At 44.9% G+C, this 19,903-nt stretch overlaps 1 protein-coding gene across 1 annotated transcript in view; it reads right to left on the bottom strand.

The window, feature by feature from the left end:
* Positions 1-3,027: 3,027 nt before the first annotated feature.
* Positions 3,028-19,903, bottom strand: part of ANXA2 (annexin A2) — a 44,636-nt gene continuing 27,760 nt past the window's right edge. Inside the window, exons 4-13 of the mRNA XM_027553861.1 lie at positions 17,878-17,972; positions 14,283-14,396; positions 11,098-11,188; positions 10,097-10,176; positions 8,709-8,768; positions 6,950-7,043; positions 6,274-6,369; positions 5,772-5,830; positions 4,412-4,534; positions 3,028-3,402 (exon numbers count right to left, since the gene is read on the bottom strand). Coding sequence (XP_027409662.1) covers positions 3,343-3,402; positions 4,412-4,534; positions 5,772-5,830; positions 6,274-6,369; positions 6,950-7,043; positions 8,709-8,768; positions 10,097-10,176; positions 11,098-11,188; positions 14,283-14,396; positions 17,878-17,972 — 872 coding nt within the window. The 3' untranslated portion in view covers positions 3,028-3,342. The remainder of the gene's footprint in view (positions 3,403-4,411; positions 4,535-5,771; positions 5,831-6,273; positions 6,370-6,949; positions 7,044-8,708; positions 8,769-10,096; positions 10,177-11,097; positions 11,189-14,282; positions 14,397-17,877; positions 17,973-19,903) is intronic.

The raw sequence follows: 19,903 nt of genomic DNA, 5'->3' as shown, positions 1-19,903 counted from the left end.
GCCACTCTAATCTGATCCTATTCCTGTGCGTTCTTGCCTTCAATGTCCACAGTTATCAGCACTAGTGCGTTTTCTTTTGTGGGAGCTCTCAATGGCTTTTTATATATTCCATAGACATAGAGGCTGTCTAGTTGACCGTGTGGATTTAATCTGCAGCTTGTACAGCTGGTGGGAAGGTTTTGGGTCTTCTTCCTTAGACACACTGCCCCTGGGTTTCAATTGTGGTTTTATTTCCACCTCTGCTTGTGCATCGTCCGCTGGGCTTTGCTCCTGAGGCTGCCCTGGAGGACTTGGGTTTGCCCCTGTGAGGGACAGGTGTGGAGGTGGTGCAGCTGCTTGGGTCGCAGGGATTCTGGCAGCACCAGGTACTCAGGGGAGTTGGCGGCTAGGGCAGCAGGAAATATAGTGCTCTAGAAGGGCATGGCAACCATTATTGGCCAATACACTCCAGTATTCTTGCCTGGAGAACCCCGCTCCCTGACAGAGAAGCCTGGCAGGCCACAGTCTACAGGGTTGCAAAGAGTCAGCCACGACCAAAGCAACCCTGCATGCACAGACAGAAGACTTATTTTGCCTGTGGCAGCTCTGCCCCACTAAGAGTTGAGCGTGAAGGTGGCGCAGCTGCTTGGCTTATAGGGACCCTGGCGGTGCCAACTGTGCAGAGACATGGACTGCCTTCGCCACAGGAGTTATGGCCCTATCAGTCTTTGTTCCAGCTTCTTGTAGCTGGCGCTCAGGCCTCTTTGGCCAGTCTTTCTCCACAGCTCCGCCCGTTCAGGCACTTAAAGGGTTCCCTTGCCTGGGGTCCTTCTCTGTTGTTTGGTGCATCAGGCACATAGAGGAGCCCCCTGGCTGGGATCCTACTCTGTGGATCGGAGCAGCAGGCACTTAAAGGGGCACCCTGGGTGGGGTCCTATTCTGTAGTCTAGTGCCTCAGGCACTTGCTGGGCCAGCCTCTTCATTGTTCAGCTGCCAATGCTGGCCTGTGTGGGGAAAGAGGCTACGGTGATGGCTCCACCCCCTATGCTGGACTCAGTGGTATCGCCTTGCTTCCACGGCTGCTGGGCTTTCCTCCACAGACATTTCCCCCCACAATCTCTTCCCTCACATCCCCTCGATCTGTCTCTTCACAGTCAACAGCAGCCCTCACCCTGGGATTGCTCCACAATCCCTAAACTCCAGCTCCTAGCCGCTGCACCTTCCAGGGAACCAGCGTTCCTGTCTGGGGTATATATGGCTGTGGCAAGGACTGTCTGATTCTCATTCCATTTAGGGTGCCACAGATCAGTTGTTTCACTCTCAGCCTTAAATGTTTTTCCTCTGCCTCAGACAATTGCCCTGATGTGGGGATTGGACTCCTGCTTCAGTTCCCCAACTTGTTGAGAGCTGGTCCAGTCCCACTAACACTCCTGTTGTTCCCCCTGGTTCCTTCATCCTATCAACGGACGTGGTTCTCTATATTCTTTTCCACTGGTCAGGTACTCCTGTTCACTCTCAAGTGGTATTCTGCATGCATTTCTGTGTCTGAAGATGTATTCCTGATGTATCCATGGAGAGAGATGTACTCCAGGTCCACCTACTCCTCTGCCATCTTGTTTCCCCCCTAATTTGCATTTTAAAGAATATCTCATTGGATTTACAGGCACTTCTCAGACCACTTAGGGACTCAAAGAGTTACGTTCCATCTGAATTTCTACCTAAAGTTTGCCAAAGGTCAAAACAGCAAATCAGTCAGCTCACAGATGTCTCATCATGTGCTTAATGTGGTGGTGTTTTCACCAGATCTGAGAGCTGCAAAGTGGGGCAGAGGTTCTCCAGATTCCCCTCTCTGTCCAACCAGCCCATTTCACACTTGCATTTCCATTACTGCCTAGACCCTGCAGGCCACAAGTGCATTGGACATTAGCCAGAAGTCAAGAATTAGCAACTAGCAGAGCATCCTCTCCAAACAGGAAATGTAAGAATTTAGGGATAGTTATCAACACTGCCCCAGCCCTACCCACAGCTGACGGGAGATACCTGTATGAGTAAGCTGTCCGCAGGGTCCTGGGCTAGAAGCCTAAGAACAGTGTCTTCACCTGGTGAATGGAGACAGACACATCAACACACATACCTGTTTAGCTCGCAGCCTAGCCTATCCATGGAAGGAAGGACCAGAGACCACGTGACTCTAGGAAGGCACCTGGCTGGTTGGGAGGAGAGTAAGAGGGAGATGTGATTCTCACTGCACTGACCCTTTGTGCCTTTTGAAATGTGAACCAGGTGTAAGGATTAGCTCTCCTCCATGATCAAGACCGTGTGAAGTGTGTGGAGAGCTTCCTCCCAGCTGTAACACTCTCCCTTAGATTTCAGGGTGAGGTTGAAATGTTTCCTTCTCTGGGTCATCCTTCTCAATCCTCCCAGGCAACACCGCTTTCTTCTTGATGCACCTGTCCACTTGTGTTACACTGCCTGGACAAGAATGCTGTAGCCTGACTCACTGACATGTGAGCCCTAGAGGTTGGGACAGGATGTTGTTTATTCCTCTGACTCTTATGGGAACATTTGCAGTATTTGCTGAACACACCATCCCACCCTCTTCCCAGTTTGAGGCCCCTGCAGATGCTGGTTTTCACCTGTATAAAGATGAGCAGAGATGAAGGGGTCATTCTGGGATTTCTCCCAAAGAAATTTCTTGGTTTATCCCTTGGGTAAACAGAGATGCCCAATACAATCTTCTGTTTATAATGAAAGGTGAACCCATCCACTCTTGATATGCTGCCTGTGCTGTTCCAATACACTAGGTGCTAACCACGTATGGACATTGATTATTTGAAATGTCAATAGCGTGACTGAGGAATTAACATTTTAAATTATTTCATTTAAATAAATGTAAATGTAAACAGCCACATCTGGATAGTAGCTACCATATTGGACAGCTCCTTTCAAGAGCTTTCTTCCTCGAGGGGGCAGCCTTACCAGCTGAACAAGACCACCCTGAAGCCTGTCTTGATTTTGAAACAATTAACTGAGAGCAAGGTCCACAAGTACCTGTTCCAACAGTAAAAATTCAGTTTATTCATCTGTTTATGACACAGTACTCGAGAGGCAAAGTGTTTCACATCATAGATTCCACTTCCAAATCCTTGGAATGTTCATTTCTTTGGCTATAATGAGGGACTAGCCGGGAAAGCCAGGTAATGCGTAGGAAACTAAACTAACAAAAGAGCGGGTGGGGCGGGCAGCGCTAATGTCATCCTCCCGGGGACGGGCACAGGGGGCTGTTAGCCGCGGGCTGACTGCGGAGAACTGTTAGCTGGAGCACGGAGCAGCCGTCCTCGATGCTTGGGCTGTCGCGGGGCTTCAGTCATCCCCACCACACAGGTACAGCAGCGCTTTCTGGTAGTCGCCCTTGGTGTCTTGCTACAAATGGCCGAGAAAAAAAGAAATTCTAGGTCAGGAGACAGATCCAAATTCTGCAGGAACAGAGAAGCAGGCCCACGGCACATGGAGGCCCTCTGGGACCTGCCCAGATGCCCCCACACCATCAGAGGATCCTCAGAGAACGGTCCAGGGGGGTTACTGCCACAAGCGTAGAAAACAGGGGGTTCTGGGATTAACATGGGAAGTGACCAGAGGACAGAACCTGGTCTGCTCCTCCTGCACTGAGGTCCTGCAGACACCACCCTCTTTCTCCCCGGCCTGCACCGTTCCAGAGAAGACACACGAGGCCCCTTCCTGTCTCCCTGTGTTGTTTTGTGGACCTGTAACGTCACGTGGGAATAAGCTGATGGATTAAGGAAATAATTACTTAGAGTCTAAATGGCCCCAGAATTTTAAACATATGCCCTATGAAACCTAGTTGCAGTGAACTCAGCTCTGAATTCATCCCTGGTGACCACTGACATGCCTTTGACATTTTCAGGATCTTTCAGAAAAAGGGGTTTGCAACATACGTCTGAAATAAACACAGTGGGGGGACCACGGTGACTGCAATCAGTGCTTATAAAAGGATGCTCCATCCCTCCCAAACAGGGACAGGCTACACCAGGGGAAGAGACGGGGGTTCCGAGTGAGGAAATGCTGCCCAGGCTTATCACAGAGGAGTTTCAAGAAATGCAAATATAATAAAATGCAGTTTGAATTGCCTGAAGTCTTTTCAGGATGTTAGCAAGTCTTACAGGATCACTGTCATGAACACCAACTATCACTGTAGAATAGGTGTGGGAAATATAAAATATTTGCCTGATTCTTTAACTTTCCAGGACACGTCGTAATAGCACTTTGAGAATAAACCCCTGATATTTGATGAGTAGCATCTCTCCCCTGGGGAGTTAGGAAACAGAAAACCACCAATGGCAGAAAACCGCCATTGTTCTGACGGACACCCGCCTGGGACCCCCAGCCCTCTGATGGCCAGGTGGGGCCTTACCTGAATATAGTAGTACAGGGACTTGCCGTACTTTTTCTTGAACTCAGATCTAATTTTCAACATGTCCACTTCACTGCGCGAGACCATGATTCTAATCAGGACCTTGTCGCGAGTGCCCTTGCCCTGAAAATCAAATTCATACTCCCAGTTACAATTCACTGACAATGTTAATCATTAAAAAGGAGTCTAGCGGGGACTTGGTGATCCAGCAGGTAAGACGCCAAGTTCCCAACTCAGGGGGCAGGGGTTCAATCCCTGATTGGGGCACTAAGATCCTTAATAAAAACTAAAAAAATAATAATTAAAAAAAAAGTCTGGTCGGTTCTCTTGCACATGGAACTGATCTAGGTTCTTGATGCTGCCCTAAGAGATTACAATGATAACATTGAAACTGCTGCCTAAAGAACAATGCGCATCTTGGAATTCCAAACACACAAGGGGCACAAACCCCTGCACACCATGCATTTAACAAACGTGAACTGAGCACTAACTACTGCAAGGCTCAGCGTTAAAGCACGCGAGTTCACCCATGTAACACAAAGCTCCTGGCTCTTGGGGGTTCGGGGAGCACACGTAACCATGTTCACCACAGCTCCGTGCCATCATGAATGGAACAAACAGTAAGGACCACTGAGTTTACTTCCGGAACCTTACACCAGAGAACAGGTCAAACGTGACATGGAACCTAAGGGGAAAGGGAAGTGAGGCCGTGTGGATCAGAGGGTGGCCCAGGAAGAGGCGGCAAGGGCTCAGAAGCACAAGGCACATGTGACAAGTGGAAAAGGGGATGGGACTGCGGGAAGAGATGGCCACTGAAGGGAAGATCGCAGGGCTGGCTTTGGACTCACACAGACTCAAGTGCAAGTCTGGCTATGCAACCTCAAGCAAGCCGCAAGCTTTCCAAGCTCCATTCTCCTCCTCTAGAAAGAAGACGGCCACACAAGCCCCGTAGGTTTTTCAGTAATGATTTACGATGAGGTCAGCAGCACAATGCCTCCTGCACAGTGGTTGCTCAGGAGCCTCTCTCTTCCTTGCCCATCCTCACCCTGGGGCACCAGGGGGGAATCACTGAGAAAGCTGAACAGGAATCTAACGTGATCACCATCTGGCATTTTCCGTCCTGTGGCACTCTGTTTTCTGCCTGTCCACAAAAACGCACTGAAGTAGCTGGGAGAAGCCGAAGACTGAAAACCACTGGATTGCGGGCTTCCCTCTGTCGGGTGCAAGCACAGCTGACCAGTGTGGCCACCCAGACAATGGGGTCTCTTCCGCCATCCATTAGTTAAGGAGACTTAGTGTGGGGCACAAAGAAAGAAAAGCCTAGTGCGGAAACATGGACCTCTCGGCAGGCTGCTCTTACCTTCATGGAGTCATACAGTCTGTCAGCAAAATACAGGGGCTTATTCTGAATGCACTGAACTGCGGGGAGAAGAAAGGGTCAGCAAATGGGCCGCACAATGGGAAATGCTCAGGGAAAACCGGGGATCCTCTGAAGCCCCGAGGGCTTTCAAATCAGGGGAGTCTGAGGGCCACAGAAACTGACGCATATATGTGTGTTGCCCCCAAGGAGAGAGCCCTTTCCCTGGTTATCTTATTCTGCCTGGGCAGCTCTCCATTCTACCAACATAGCCCCTTCTTCAGTCCCACATCTTAAATTCATACGGTGAAGATTATGAAACTACCCACAACATGTAAAGAAGTCACACTTCCCAAAGCCACCTGAATTATCAGGATGGTCATTCGTTACTGCTCTGCTTCAGCACAGTGGACTGAAAGATGATTCCACTGGGACGGGGCAGTGGCGGGGGTGGGGTGTGAGTGTGTGTTTGAGTGTGTGTGTGTGTGTGCGTGCACTTGCTTACCCAGATTCAGAAAGGCATTTTCCAGGTCTCCTTTGACCTCCTTCTTGATGCTCTCCAGCATGTCGTAAGGGCTGTAGCTCTTGTACCTTTCAAATACTAAAGAAAAGTAACAAACAATTATTGTAACAGAGCCACTAAGAGAGCTGTCAGTGGTCACCCACAGAGTTACACGTCACACACACACGGATGATCACAGCATCCTGGGGTCAGGGACTGCCTTGTGAGCCAGGGCCAGCACTGCACCAGTTGCCCTGGGACAGCCCTCCCATGCATCTGTCCTGAATGGCACAGCTCAGGGCATGTATTTTGACCATCTTCATCTCTATAGAGTGGAACCCTTTTTATCTAAGCTACAAGAAACAGTACATAGCACCCAGCCAAGTCCATTATTTCAAAAAATTTGGCAAGATAAAATGACCTAGACAAGAAGAGGCAGCCCACCAAACGGCACCAAACATGGAAAACATTTAGGACAAAAATAAAGCATCCAAAATGGGAGAGAAGGTTGAATGGACTTGGTGAGGAAAAACGCATGAGATTACAAGGTATAGAGTAGAGAATGAACTCTGTTCTGGCAGACCCGAGCCCCAACACAGACACCTGCTGGCAATGACCCAACTGAGAGGGCCCTTCATTCAGGCCCCGGACTCTAAGACCTCCCCAGAGCAGCACCCACCTTTCTGGAGGTGGCACACGCTCCGCTCGGTCATGATGCTGATCCACTTGGGAACATCAGTTCCTTTCCTCTTCACACCAGCATCATAGAGATCCTATGAGCACAACCAGCCAGGAAAGTTAACCCCACAATCCAGAGAGCAAGGTCGTTAAAAACACATCATGCAAAAAAAAACAAAAAAAAATCTATGCGTTCAAAATGCCAAATGAGAAAGGAGGATGGCACTGCAGGCACAGGAAAAATGTGCTATTTTCTTGATCAATGTCAAAGTCTTGATCAAGAGCAGGCTTCCCAAGGCACAGACATGCAGTATGAGACTAGGCTGTGCGTGAAGCTGATGCTGAACCAGTCTTCCCTGAACGCCAAGGGAAGAACCAAGAGCTCATCTACAGAAGGACAAGCCAATGCTCACTAGTGCCTCCAGCTCGCCTCCATGTGGCCCTTCCATCTACTGAAGACAGCTGCAGGCCAGGTACCTACCCTGGGCTTCTTAGAAACTGAGAAAATGATGTAGCTGGGAAAAAAGCTGCTTCAACCACGTCCTCAGTTTCTAGAAAATTTAGGGGCTACAAGTAATGCTAAGACTGTCAAGGAAGGAGGGAGAAAGGCTTACGCAGGAGCCAATACTCATTGAGTGACCGTCCACTATCTGGGCGCTGCAAAGCCTAACTTCCATTTCTTTATTAAAACGCTTTTTCTACCTTCTGCTAAAAGTACTCTGTGAAATATACTGAATTTTAAAACTAAAACGAATAACCTTGTTCTTCAGCTCCTCTGAAATACACTGAGACATCTGTCGACCCTCTGGGAAAGGCAGGCAGTTCACAGTGATCTGAATCAGCTTCCCAACTAGTTCTCAGTGATTATGGGATGAGAAGCAGCAGGAGTTCCATTTGGCCAGAAAGGAAGGAAGGACCTCTGCCTCCCTCGTCTTCTCCCCACGACCCGGGGCGGTGAGCTTGCCCATCCCTGGCCACGCCTCTACCACCTTCTTCCACTGCTGTGTGCTGTATATACTGTATTAGGGTTCATTTGCAGCAACTGCACACCAGTGCGCACAGCTGTAGCACACCCTGCGGAAACTGGTTCCTCCATACAAGCAAAGCCTGAACGAGCAAATGTGAGTCAGATGCTGATCCTGTAACTAACACCGGCATTATAAGGTCGTATAACTATGACTCCCAGAAAGTGAAAATGAAGCCCACAGGTTCTTTGACGTTTCTCCCTCCCAAACACGGAGCCTACTTCCTCTCCTGCTGTCTGGAGGCCAGACCTAGGGCCTTGCCTCTAAAGAACAGAGTGTGACAGAAGTGACAGCATGTGGCTCTTGAGATCACATCCTAAATGGCACCTGGCTTCCTCCTGACAGTCTCTCTCGGATCACTCTCTCTGGGAGAGCCTGCTGTCACGCTGTGGGATCACTCAGACAGCCCCTTAGCGAGGCCCATGTGGAAAGGGACTAAGGCCTCCTGTCAACAGTCACGTGGGTGGGCCATCCGGGAAGCCTCCTGATGCAGTCAGGCCCTCAGAGGATGTAGCCCTGGTCAAAAATTTGTCTCCAACCTCAGGAGAAGCCCTGAGCCAGAACCACCCAACCAAACCACTTCCCACTGCCTGACCCACACACACTGAGGGGTAATACATGCTTGTGGGTCTAAGCCACTGAGTTTCGACGTAATTTGTTACACAGGACAGATGACTACATAGACGATCCAGAGACTAGGAAACAAAATATCAAACCAAGAAGCTTGGCACTGACCCTGGCATCCTGGTCAATCAGTTCATAATCAATGACAGAGCCATCCTCTGCTCTCCGACCCTAAAAGAAAAAAAGAGAAAGAACATCAAATTTATATCTTTGTACATTTTAAAACTGAAAATGTTGATTTCTCCCCAACTCATGTAAGCCACTATTTACTGAATGGACACCCTCTGAAAATTTTTCTTCACTTAAAAGTCTAGGCAAGACCAAGGATTGCTACAATAATTGAGGCAGTGAAGTGGGGCGCTATACCCTCTGTGGTACCCATTCCTGGGCTAAGCACCTTACAGAATCCACCCTCTGTCCACCCCCCAAAAAGGTAATGATATTTAAATTCCTTCCCTTGGAGAGCACACAATCCCGAAGGAGAAATAAGGATGGGATAAATGGTAAAGCAACACAGTATCTGTGGCTCTAAGCAGATGAGAAATGCAAAAAAAGGAAGAAATCCATCAAGTAGTATCATCAGCAAAGTCTATGGACAACGGGGTGCAGCTGAGGTAAACCCAAAGGATGTGTCAGATGAGGGTGGTACAGGGGAACGGGAGAAAGCCCCTCCACACAAGAGGAAAGTCTCAGAGGACTGAGGTGAGCAGGGGGAAAGCCGGGGAGGAAGATTAAGGGAGGGCCGGCGGACGGAGGATGCCTGAAGGCAGTTGAGAGTTTGTATTTGATACAGCAGAAATGAGTTTTGATCAGGGTACGAGTAAAACGATACAGTGGATTTCAAAATGATGGGTAGGTGGCCACACTCAGGGCAGGAGGTAGAGAAGGGAGCTAGGGAGGGCGGAATGGAGCTGTGACAGCAATGGAGGTGTGGGTGGAGTGTGCCCACTTGTCTTCAGGGTTCCTGGATGAAATTCCTCTTCCCTCGCAGCGCTCAGAGTCATTAATCTGCACGTGGGTCAGACCTCAGACTTAGACGGAAGTGCCTTTCAGCTACATTAATGTGTTAACCTTGGCAAACAAGCAAAGACCTCCTCTCCAGGCAAACCACTACCTGGACAAACTATCCCTTAAGAAGCGATAACAGGTGAAAGAAACAAGAGGGTCACTTCCCACTGGGTCCTAAGTGATGACAGAGAGAGGCAAAATGACTTTCCCCGAGTCACAAGGCTGGCACACAAATCCAGGCCAGGAGCTAAGAGCTGCCTCTTCCTCCTCTGGCCCCAAAGTCCACCTGACCATACGGTTTTGCAGGATAAGAAATCCTATTATACAAAAATGACAACTCTGCAGTTAAGAGTGCAAACCCACTGTCAAAATACAGCTGGAATTTCTGAGGCAGGCCCAGAGGACTGAGTTAATTTGCTCCTGAGTATAAAAGGAGGTATGCAACTTGCATTGGGAGGAAGCAAGGACAAAGCAACGAACCGGAAACCAACCTTTGCGAGGGCGACCATCAGCTTGCGGAAGTCGCCAGATGTGTCGGAAACGATGTCCTTCTCCAGATCGGTCTTGTACACTTGGAAAACAACACATCTAGTTTAACACTTCCTGCCTACGCAGCCAGCCACCCCACCCAGCCCCTGCCCACTAAGCCTCTGAAAAGCAGAAATCTGTGGCAGCGTGGATGTACCCCTAAAAATGAGGGTGGATTCTCAAGAAGGAATTTTACCCTCATAAAATCAGAACTAGTATTATTGAATTATTATCAGTGATAAGGGATACACAGAGCAGGATCAGACAGGGGATCCTCAAGCTCAGCTGTGATCAGGGACCTCCTGTCTAGCTAAAATACTCTTTCCCAAACTTCTTGATTACACTTATTTAGAACATCGAACAAACTGGAGGACTACATACACATACACACACAAAACTGTGCTTTATATCTACTGATTGAGGAAACGCACAATGGTAAAAAACTAGTAAGAATTAAAGGGTACTTTTGAATGGATTTGTATTCTACTACTCAAAATAACACCTATGTTGAAATGAAGTACCACATATCAGGTACGCTGCGTCATTTACTCCACCTCTGGCCTCCTATACTGCTTGGTGCACATGGGTTCTTTTGTCTCCTGAAACAATGATCCACAGTCAAGTCTGGGAATCTTCTCAGCAGACACTGGACAGCACTCAGTACATGAAATCCATGGGGGATACTTTCTACTTCTCCCCACCAGATCTCTTTTGTTTCATAGTCTCTGCTTTCCCTCCCATATATTCTTCTGAACTAGTTCTAGGCGGATGTAGTCACAAAGCCCAGGCCATCAGGAGATGGAGGAGAGTGACCTGGTCACAGCAAACCCCTGGACAGTCCAGATGGCAGGTGTTTATACACACGGAATCCAGGGATCCTATCCTGAACACCAGACCAGGGGGCCAGGATAGTGGTCCCGGAAACAAGGTGGAATGGGTGCACCATGGAACTGGGGCTACTCACTTTCCTTGTAGACTCTGTTGATTTCCTGCAGCTCCTGGTTGGTCCTTGAGCAGATGATCTCAATGAGAGAGTCCTCATCAGTCCCCAGCCCCTGGGAACCAGGCAGCAGAGACATTAGCAGGGAAACCCCTCCCAGCCACTAGCCCACTTCTCTGAACTCAATCAGGTAAATTGCACACACGGGTTCGGTCTACAGTGCACCCCTTTCTGCATTCCTCCAGAGGGATCTGTACTGATTCCTTGGCACAAGGTGATGTTATATTCTATTCCTTTAAAAAAAAAAAAAGCTTCACTAGAATAAAGCATGGTTTAACTGGCATGTTTTTTTAGCTCAACTATATATATATATATATATACCTAAATTTCCTTACTATATATACACATATAGTGAAATGGGAAGAGACAGTAATGGAATACACTAAAATGTTAAAATATAGCCCTTTTTGGCGATGGGTTTATAAAATGAATAACTTCATCTTCTCCTTATGTTTCTTTATTTTTCAACTCCTCTAATAATCAGCCATTATTTTCATAGAAAAGAAATCATTTTCTTTATTACACAATTCTGCTCATTAATTTAAAATAAAGGAATATAGAAATTTTGAGCTGTCATTGGAGGTCAGTATTGTTAGATTGAAATAAGTCTTTGACGAGGGAAAGGTATAGATAAGATAAAATTTTTAGCTTTACCTCTTTGAAATGTAAAACTGGGTTAATGTTAAAAATTTCATTCTTGTACTTCCATTTTTGCTTGATTACTATGCACTCTTCAGGCATTTTAGAGAAGCAAAAGGAAATAATGAAGTGCCAAATAAACCTAGACACCAACACTTTATTAAGGAATGAGAATTTGATGGGTGATGTATTCAAATTTAATATATACACTTTTGAGCTGGCGTGCCAGATAGCTTGAAAGGACTCAATGAAACATGTATTTCAAAGCTGGCTTCATGATCAAAGTCAAGATTTAATAATCAGGATTCTCTAATACTCATCTTTCCGAATATGGAAATATCACTTTGAACTAAGCAGAATTACAACTGTTTAAAATGTAAATCAATTATAAGGTGTTAATACAATAAGAAACTTACTTATCCACATGAGAAGTGTGTCAGCTATTAATTAAACTTATTAGAGTTTATATGCCCCTAAAAAAGTAGTTTGTATAATATGAGCTAAGCCTCAGGTTAATAGTTAATTCTGAATTTTATTCCTCAATCTAATCTATGAGCCAAGGCCTCTTCTCCCAGAGTTTTTAATCATGGTTTGTAGAGGTGCTTGCAAAACCAAAATTTCTTCCCTTAGCAAAAGGTCTACACAACATTCTATACAAATATTACACAGAGACTACGAAGCATCTTCAGATATTTTAAGGGGCAGTTTGTCAATCTCGAGGATGTAAAAATAGTCTAAAAAATAACTCATGCATTGGAAGAAATGTTATTTCTTAACATTGTTGAAATATAAAATAGGTATAGCAACATAGATTTGTTTTCTTGCATCAGTGATATGCCCATTTTAATATAGGAAAATTCTGACAGTGTTTTTTCTCTATATTTAAAAGTGACCTTGGCGATTTCAAACTTGGCCCAAGCTCTCCACAGACTGTCCACAGTTCCCATCACAAGGGCAATGTCTACTGTAACATATGGCAGATACTGCCAGTGGTACTGCCAGAAGTCAAAACAGATATTTTTTTAAGCATTGTTCAGTTAATGTCACTTGGAGCTTTATGGATTTCAGAAGGGTACTCAGCTGTGATAGCTAATGGACGAGCTGGCCCAAGGTCAAAGATCCAGCAGGCAAAGCACGTTTCATTGGACCCAGTTACAGAGATTACAATGGCGATGGACAGCTCTTACAGGTCTGTTTCAGGTCACTTATACCTAATAACAGATACAAGTAAAACTGCACAAATTGCAACTAAATGAATTCTTGGAGAAAATAAGATAGACTGATCTGAAGTGATGATGGTCAGAAGAAACCCAGGGGAGGCTGGTTCATCCACGGCTCCAAAGGTCCCAAGACTGAGTGTTTTCAGTGTTCTTTTTATCAAGCAGAATCTTTAAGTGTTGTTGACATCTTATCATTCTTAATTATACCTTCCCTCCAACATAGTCTACTTAGATAACTCAGAGCAAGTCTGCTCAAATAAACTGAGCACAGCTTAGGCTTAAGCCGGAAAACTGATTTCAGAGCAAATAGCAGCCCTGAGCTATCAACTTTTGGGCCCTGAAAATGCCTGGCTGGGAAGCTGCCTCCCTTTCGAAGTGTTCTGTGGGAGAAGTGATGACAACTGAACTGTAACATTAGCTAGTGACAGGCTTACAGGTCTGTCTCTCCATTAATTCAGAAATGGCGGCATCACAGAAAACACACTCGGACTTAGAACTGCAGCTTTTCCCTCTATACTGAGGCTTTACCCAGCTTTACCAGCAGAGGGCAGTGACACATTATTCAAAGTGTCACAGGCACCTTAGGAAAAGGATTCTATGCTTTGCTGTAACATGTGTTTATGTTTCTGTATCTATTGCATTTATGTAACACTTGATGTTTTAGGTACACACAAAATACAGGGGCACTTGAAACCTGGAATTTTTACTCTCTACTTTAACCTTAAAATCCATGTTCAAAATAACTGCAAAAATACAAACACCACTCAGCAGTATATGCTTTGAAAACACAGGAGCCATTCATGATCTGAAATCTCCCTTAATATCCACAGTGATATTCTGATTTTGCCCGAAATTTGAATCAAACAATGGGACCAGCAAGGAGAAGGTCAGAAGAAGAAACAACCAAAAGAGCATCAGCAGATTTCTGTTAAGCTTCACTTAACAAAAGCTATGAGTTTTACTTTTGCCTTAATGTCATAACAAATCTTTTTTAAGGAGGAAGTGTAATCAAGGAAGTAGTTTTTCCAAATGGTATTCCAATTGCCCAGGTGCCAAGCAGTAGCAGCTGGTAACTGACTTCTCTGCATCATGAAATTTCTTTACAGTCTTAAAAAAAGTAATTGAAATATTTTTGGTACAAATCCTGAGACTTAAAGCTTCAGTTCATTCCCCCAAAATGACTCCAAATGAGAATTCAACAAAACTGAAAATCACCTAATTATACTCAGAAAGCTGTAATTCACAAATATTAATGGCAGATTTGACAGAGATTGCATTTTACACGTTTACCTTCATGGACGCTTTCAGCTCAGAAGCATCATACTGAGCAGGTGTTTTCAATAGGCCCAAAATCACTGTCTCCAGGTGGCCAGACAAGGCTGACTTCAGTGCTGATGCAAGTTCCTTCAGAAAAACGGGCGAGAACATGGAAAAGTTGATTAGTAACTGATAGTCCCTTTAAAACTAATAAGACAAAAATAGAGGCCTGTGTTTGTAAAGCAGGTTGTGATTCTTTGACAACTCTGGGGTGTTGGGTCAAAGTATTCTTCAACAGCATTCCCTTTGGCCAGACCCAAAGGTCAGAAACTGGAAGATCAGACCTTGCTCTGATAAAATCCAAGCTGATTCTGCCTTCTCCCCCATAAATAAAATGAAACCAGAGCGGCACACAAAGCCTCAAAAAGCTATGAGTGAATGCCTTTCACAACTTGCTTACACTTACCCGTGATTCAGCCTACAGGGGGCAGGGCCCTTTCCAGGGTCAAGGGCCTTGCTAAGAAGGAGGTGGTCAGAGTGGAGAGCTGCCAGGGAAGCAGAGCCCTCAAGGCCTGCTGATAACTTCCTGTAAAAGACTTTGTGCAACTGTGCCAGAGGTGGTTCCAGAAAGTCTCCAGCTGAAACCAGAGGCTGCCACGTGGCTGAAAGTAGGCTCATGAAGTTTTCCTATGCAAAACACTTCACCTATTGAGAGAACCTCTGTTTTCCATGCCAAGTTGGAATGGTGTTGACAGAGGTAGTGAGGATAAAGTCCCCCCATTCACTTCTTAACTTCCCCATTGTGTACTGTTTCTTAAAGGTTCCACTGTCACCATAAAAAATCCACTGACTGATTTTAAGTCAGAGGCCTGAGTCAGCAACACATATGCAGACAGATATCCCAATTCAATGTGGCTTTTACAGATGCTTCCTCGGGGATTAAACCTCCTACAAACCATGAGCACTGAGTGATGGCTGAACTCTCTTGTTACAATAATTTTTCTTCTTTCTTTTCACTTTTTCCCTCTTCTTCTGTCCCTTCTTTCTTCCTTCCCTGCTCTCCAGCAGCACCATGGCATCTATGATGTTTAGCCTCTAGAGGTGTGTGCAGGCTTTAAGAGGTGATGTGCAGCCTGCTTCAGAGAATCTTCTCAAATCATTCACAAATGTCGAGAACTGAGATGGGTCTTAGAGATAGTCTGGACCAACCCTCTCATCACCTACTTTCTCCGGCTTCCCCAAGTCCTAGTAACACCTAGCACTTAGGAGGGGACTTTCAAAGCTACTCCTTCCAATTATAGCACCAATTTTCCAACTTGAAACTCTGAGGTTAGGTAATTCCAAATTTAGTCTACCCTTGACACTTCCCTCCGTCCATTCTCTGTTCAGATCGCAAATAGCATCTGGGCACCTACTGACTTCTTCCACTTCTATAATAAACTTCTCATGGGCGGTCAACTTCCTGCTTCTCACACTGTCAAGCACAGGGCTTTATACCCTGCAGAAACTCCAGATATGTTTGACAAATAAAATACGACCATTCCTTATACAGAGAAACCTGGCATCTGCTCGAACATGAAAGAAACATTAAACTCAATCCTCTGCCCCAGCACCTGTCCACTTCTACTAGCTGTGCCCATGGTTCCTCTTACCCAGGCAGCCTTGGGCCCTATTGTTAAAGACTCTACAATACAGGGCTTTTCCCATTATTATGCAAACAATAAGGTTTTGCTTTGAGGATTTCCTTCAGAAAGTATCTCAAGGGACTTCCCTGATGGTCCAGTGGTTAAGACTCCATGCTCCCAATGCAGGGGGCACGGATTCGGGGAACTAAGTTTCCACATGTCACACAGTGTGGGCAAAATAAAATAAAAACAAGTGTGCAAAAAGTTATCTTAAGTATTTTATGTATCTCAATTTAAAATACAACAACTCTCCTTAGTCCAAGGCTGACAGACATCAAGAATCAGTAGGACAGTGAGCTGACCCCAGCCCACAGCAAAGCCTATGAAGTCACCAAATCCAGCATGATTCTGCAGTATCTTCCCTCCAGCAGGGTATGCAAGAGCTTGGTTCTCTATCTATCTCATATGAAATTGAGATCCAGGCTTCTATGATTCAATGTACACTTGTGTGTCCACACCCAACTGTGTTCAAAGACCACGCCCTGTAAGTGACAGCTGAAGGGGCAAGTACAGGCGTTTTGTCCAAGGAGGTGGGCCTTCTGCTCCAACTGAACTCAGCTCTACCAGCTTACAGATCCTTTTGGGAAAGGAGAGAAATAAACACTCCCTTCCATGCCTCACTACAGTAGGTTAGTAAAAGTCTAGCTGGAAGAATGGAGAAGGCAGTGGCACCCCACTCCAGTACTCTTGCCTGGAAAATCCCATGGACGGAGGAGCCTGGTAGGCTGCACTCCATGGGGTCGCTATGAGTTGGATGCGACTGAGCGACTTCACTTTCACTTTTCACTTTCACGTAATGGAGAAGGAAATGGCAACCCACTCCAGTGTTCTTGCCTGGAGAATCCCAGGGACGGCGGAGCCTGGTGGGCTGCCGTCTATGGGGTTGCACAGAGTCGGACACGACTGACTCAACTTAGCAGCAGCAGCAGCAGCAGCTGGAAGAAGAGCTTTATTGCATATGAGAGGAAAGAAACCACATGCTTTCCTATTTATGTCCTTTCCAACTGTTTGAGAGGTTGGGCTTGGGCTTGACCTGCAAATCCCTGGACCCTGGGGGTCATGCCACCCCAAGTGTAGAAACATCTTTTCTAGAATCCTTCCAGCTTACCTCCACTGTGACTACTATCTTTTCTAGAATCCTTTCAGCTCACCTCCACTGTGACTATGAGTGAAAACTAAAACAGAAGCTGCAGGGAGCCATGCTTACGGCACTGTCCAAGAATAAATCAAACGCTTTTAATAGCAAGAAGTTAAAAATAAAGCAGCTTGTCCTTAAAAATAAAATTTCCTAACACCGCGACAAAATAAAGGATGAACGAGTGCTAGGCTGATCTTTAACCACTAGCAGACAAGTAAGTGAAAAAAAACAGAGAAGACCCTTTCAGCAATGGCAGCATGGCACATTGAAGATGGCCTGGAGACCAAATAAACTACACTAACTAAACCCCGGTGGTTCCAGAGGTCTTAAGAACTCAAGTGAATTTTTTTTTTTTACTTTAATGAGAGGTGCATGTCAGGATCAATACTCAATAGAGGTTAGTGTCCTAAGATTAAATTAAAAACGTTTTATCAAGAGCCAGCAGAACTCCTGAAGGTGAAATGAGTGGCTACATGTAGAGAAGCGCATGCCCACCACAAAGTAAGCATTCAGTAAATGATACCTGCTGCTGTTGTTCCCCAGCCTTTCTATTTCTATTTCCAGAACTGCTGCCTCTACATGCTCTGGCTCGGAAGAGGTTGTGGTCTTTATGGAATGACCTCCAAGCACCCCAGGGGCCACACATGTGTGAGCTGTGACTCTTACAAGGATGGAAGGGGGAAACCTTGGCTCCCCTACGGTTCCAGAAGGCGCTTGCTGGTAAGAGAATTCATGAAACGAAAAACTAATGGCTGAGGACCTGAAATTCAACAAGCAGTGCCCTACAGCCCTGCGCCTGCTGTACCTTCTTGGTCCTTCTCTGGTAGGCGAAGGCAATATCCTGTCTCTGTTCATTGCTGCGGTTGGTCAGGATGTTGACGATGGTGACCTCATCCACACCTACGGAGATACAAGTTGTGAAGTTACTCAACCATATACTCTAGTCCTTTGGGTTTACAAAGAAGGGTTTAAGCATTTTTTTTCAACCTGATATATATATATAGTTCTCTAAACTGAAATATCAAGACATTAAGGTTTGTTCTCTTTCTTTTTGTCAGCACCCTCAACTCAACATGTACATCCTCTTTTTTTTTTCCTGACAACCTCAAACCTCAAGCCCAATTGGACCTCTAAAATATCTGTATTAAAAAAAAAAAAAAACTACTTTATTCATAAATTGCTTTCTGGAATCAACAGTAGGAGGTGCATTTGTGGGCTTCAGCAGTCAAATGAACAACAAAGATTTAGAGGGATTTGAAATGAAGGTCCCGAATTGCCATTTAACTGGGGATTTAACAGACAGTAACTACAACCTGAATTAATAGAGACAATTATTTATATTTATTGCAGGATTATAGCTGTATAAGCAGCTAGGTATAATTTCTATAATTATAGAAACTGTCATGACAAATGAGTCAGATTTAATATGGCAGTTGTATTTTAATAGCATAATTGATTAATACAATTCTACTTACCGAAGACTAAACTGTTTTGTAAGGAAAATAAACGTTCCACTGCTTTTAATCTTCAATAGGCAATTTTAATAATCAATTTTATAACTTTATTAAAAAGAGTAAGTGTTTTAATCTAAATTAAATCTAAATTGGGAGCTTTGAAGTGCCACCAAAATATTTTAGTACCTATTTTAATTGGAACATGTGTATTTACAAAGATAAGCAATGCCTTCTGGTATCTGAAAGTTTCCAATTTTACATCAGAAATACTCCTAACATGCCATTTAACTGAAGAAAGCACAATTTTTAAAATTCAGAAAGTGAAAGGTCTCTCCCCTGACTGATGATGACTTTGTTTAATAAAAGGAAGAGCCTTTGCCATAATAGGATAGGTAATTTCTGAGTGAGAGAGAGCACAGTGGTGAAGCCTACAGGGTCATACATGAATTGCAAACAGCCTGGCCTAAAGGAAATCAGGAGTTGCCAAAGTCAGAACTGTCGTGCTCTGAGGCAGAGGTCATGAGCAGACTGACAGAGAAGATACTTTAAACTCTCAAGTGTGTTAGAAAGATCAAAAGCAGAAAGTTAGAATTTCTGGGTATAAAAATAAATAAAATTAATTTTTGTATTTATATACTCATTTCTAAGTGATTTTATACCAATGTTAGGGCTTCCCAGGTGGCTCAGCAATAAAGAATCTGCCTGCCAATACTGGAGACACGGGTCCTATTCCCGTGTCAGGAAGATGCCCTGGAGAAGGAAATGGCAACCCTCTCTGGTATTCCTGCCTGGGAAATCCCAAGGACAGAGGAGCCTGGGGGGCTATAGTCCATGGGGTGGCAAAAGTTGGGACGCAACTTAGCAACTAAACAACATACCAATGTTAGTCAGTTACCTTAACTGCATTTATACCTTCAGCCAGTGTTAATGCTGACACCCAAATGCTGAATATGAAATTATTTCCAAGATGCTTATTTCAGCACTGCATATAATAAATAAACAGTGAAATGTCTAATAACTGATTAAATGTTTTTGTTCATATAATGGGGTACTATATAGACATTTTAAATGATGGTATTAACTGACATGAAAAAATGTTCACAATATACTGTTAAGGAAAAAAATGGGTTGCAAACCATATGCCTAATCTACCCTGATTTTTGTAAAATGAATGCTCATGTGTGAGAAAACACAAAAACCTCTTTATACCAAAAATAAATTTTTAAAATTTCTATTAAGAGTATAGCTGATTTACAGTGTTGTTAGTTTACACCAAAATTTTAATAGTGATCATCTGAGTGGTAGGATTATAGATAATTTCAAGTTTTCATCCTTTCAATTATCTAGAGTTTCCAAATTCACCGTGATGAGCATCAA

This window comes from Bos indicus x Bos taurus, chromosome 10 (assembly GCF_003369695.1).
Source record: "Bos indicus x Bos taurus breed Angus x Brahman F1 hybrid chromosome 10, Bos_hybrid_MaternalHap_v2.0, whole genome shotgun sequence".
Lineage (NCBI taxonomy): Eukaryota > Metazoa > Chordata > Mammalia > Artiodactyla > Bovidae > Bos > Bos indicus x Bos taurus.
This window is presented reverse-complemented; position numbering and strand designations above follow the sequence as displayed.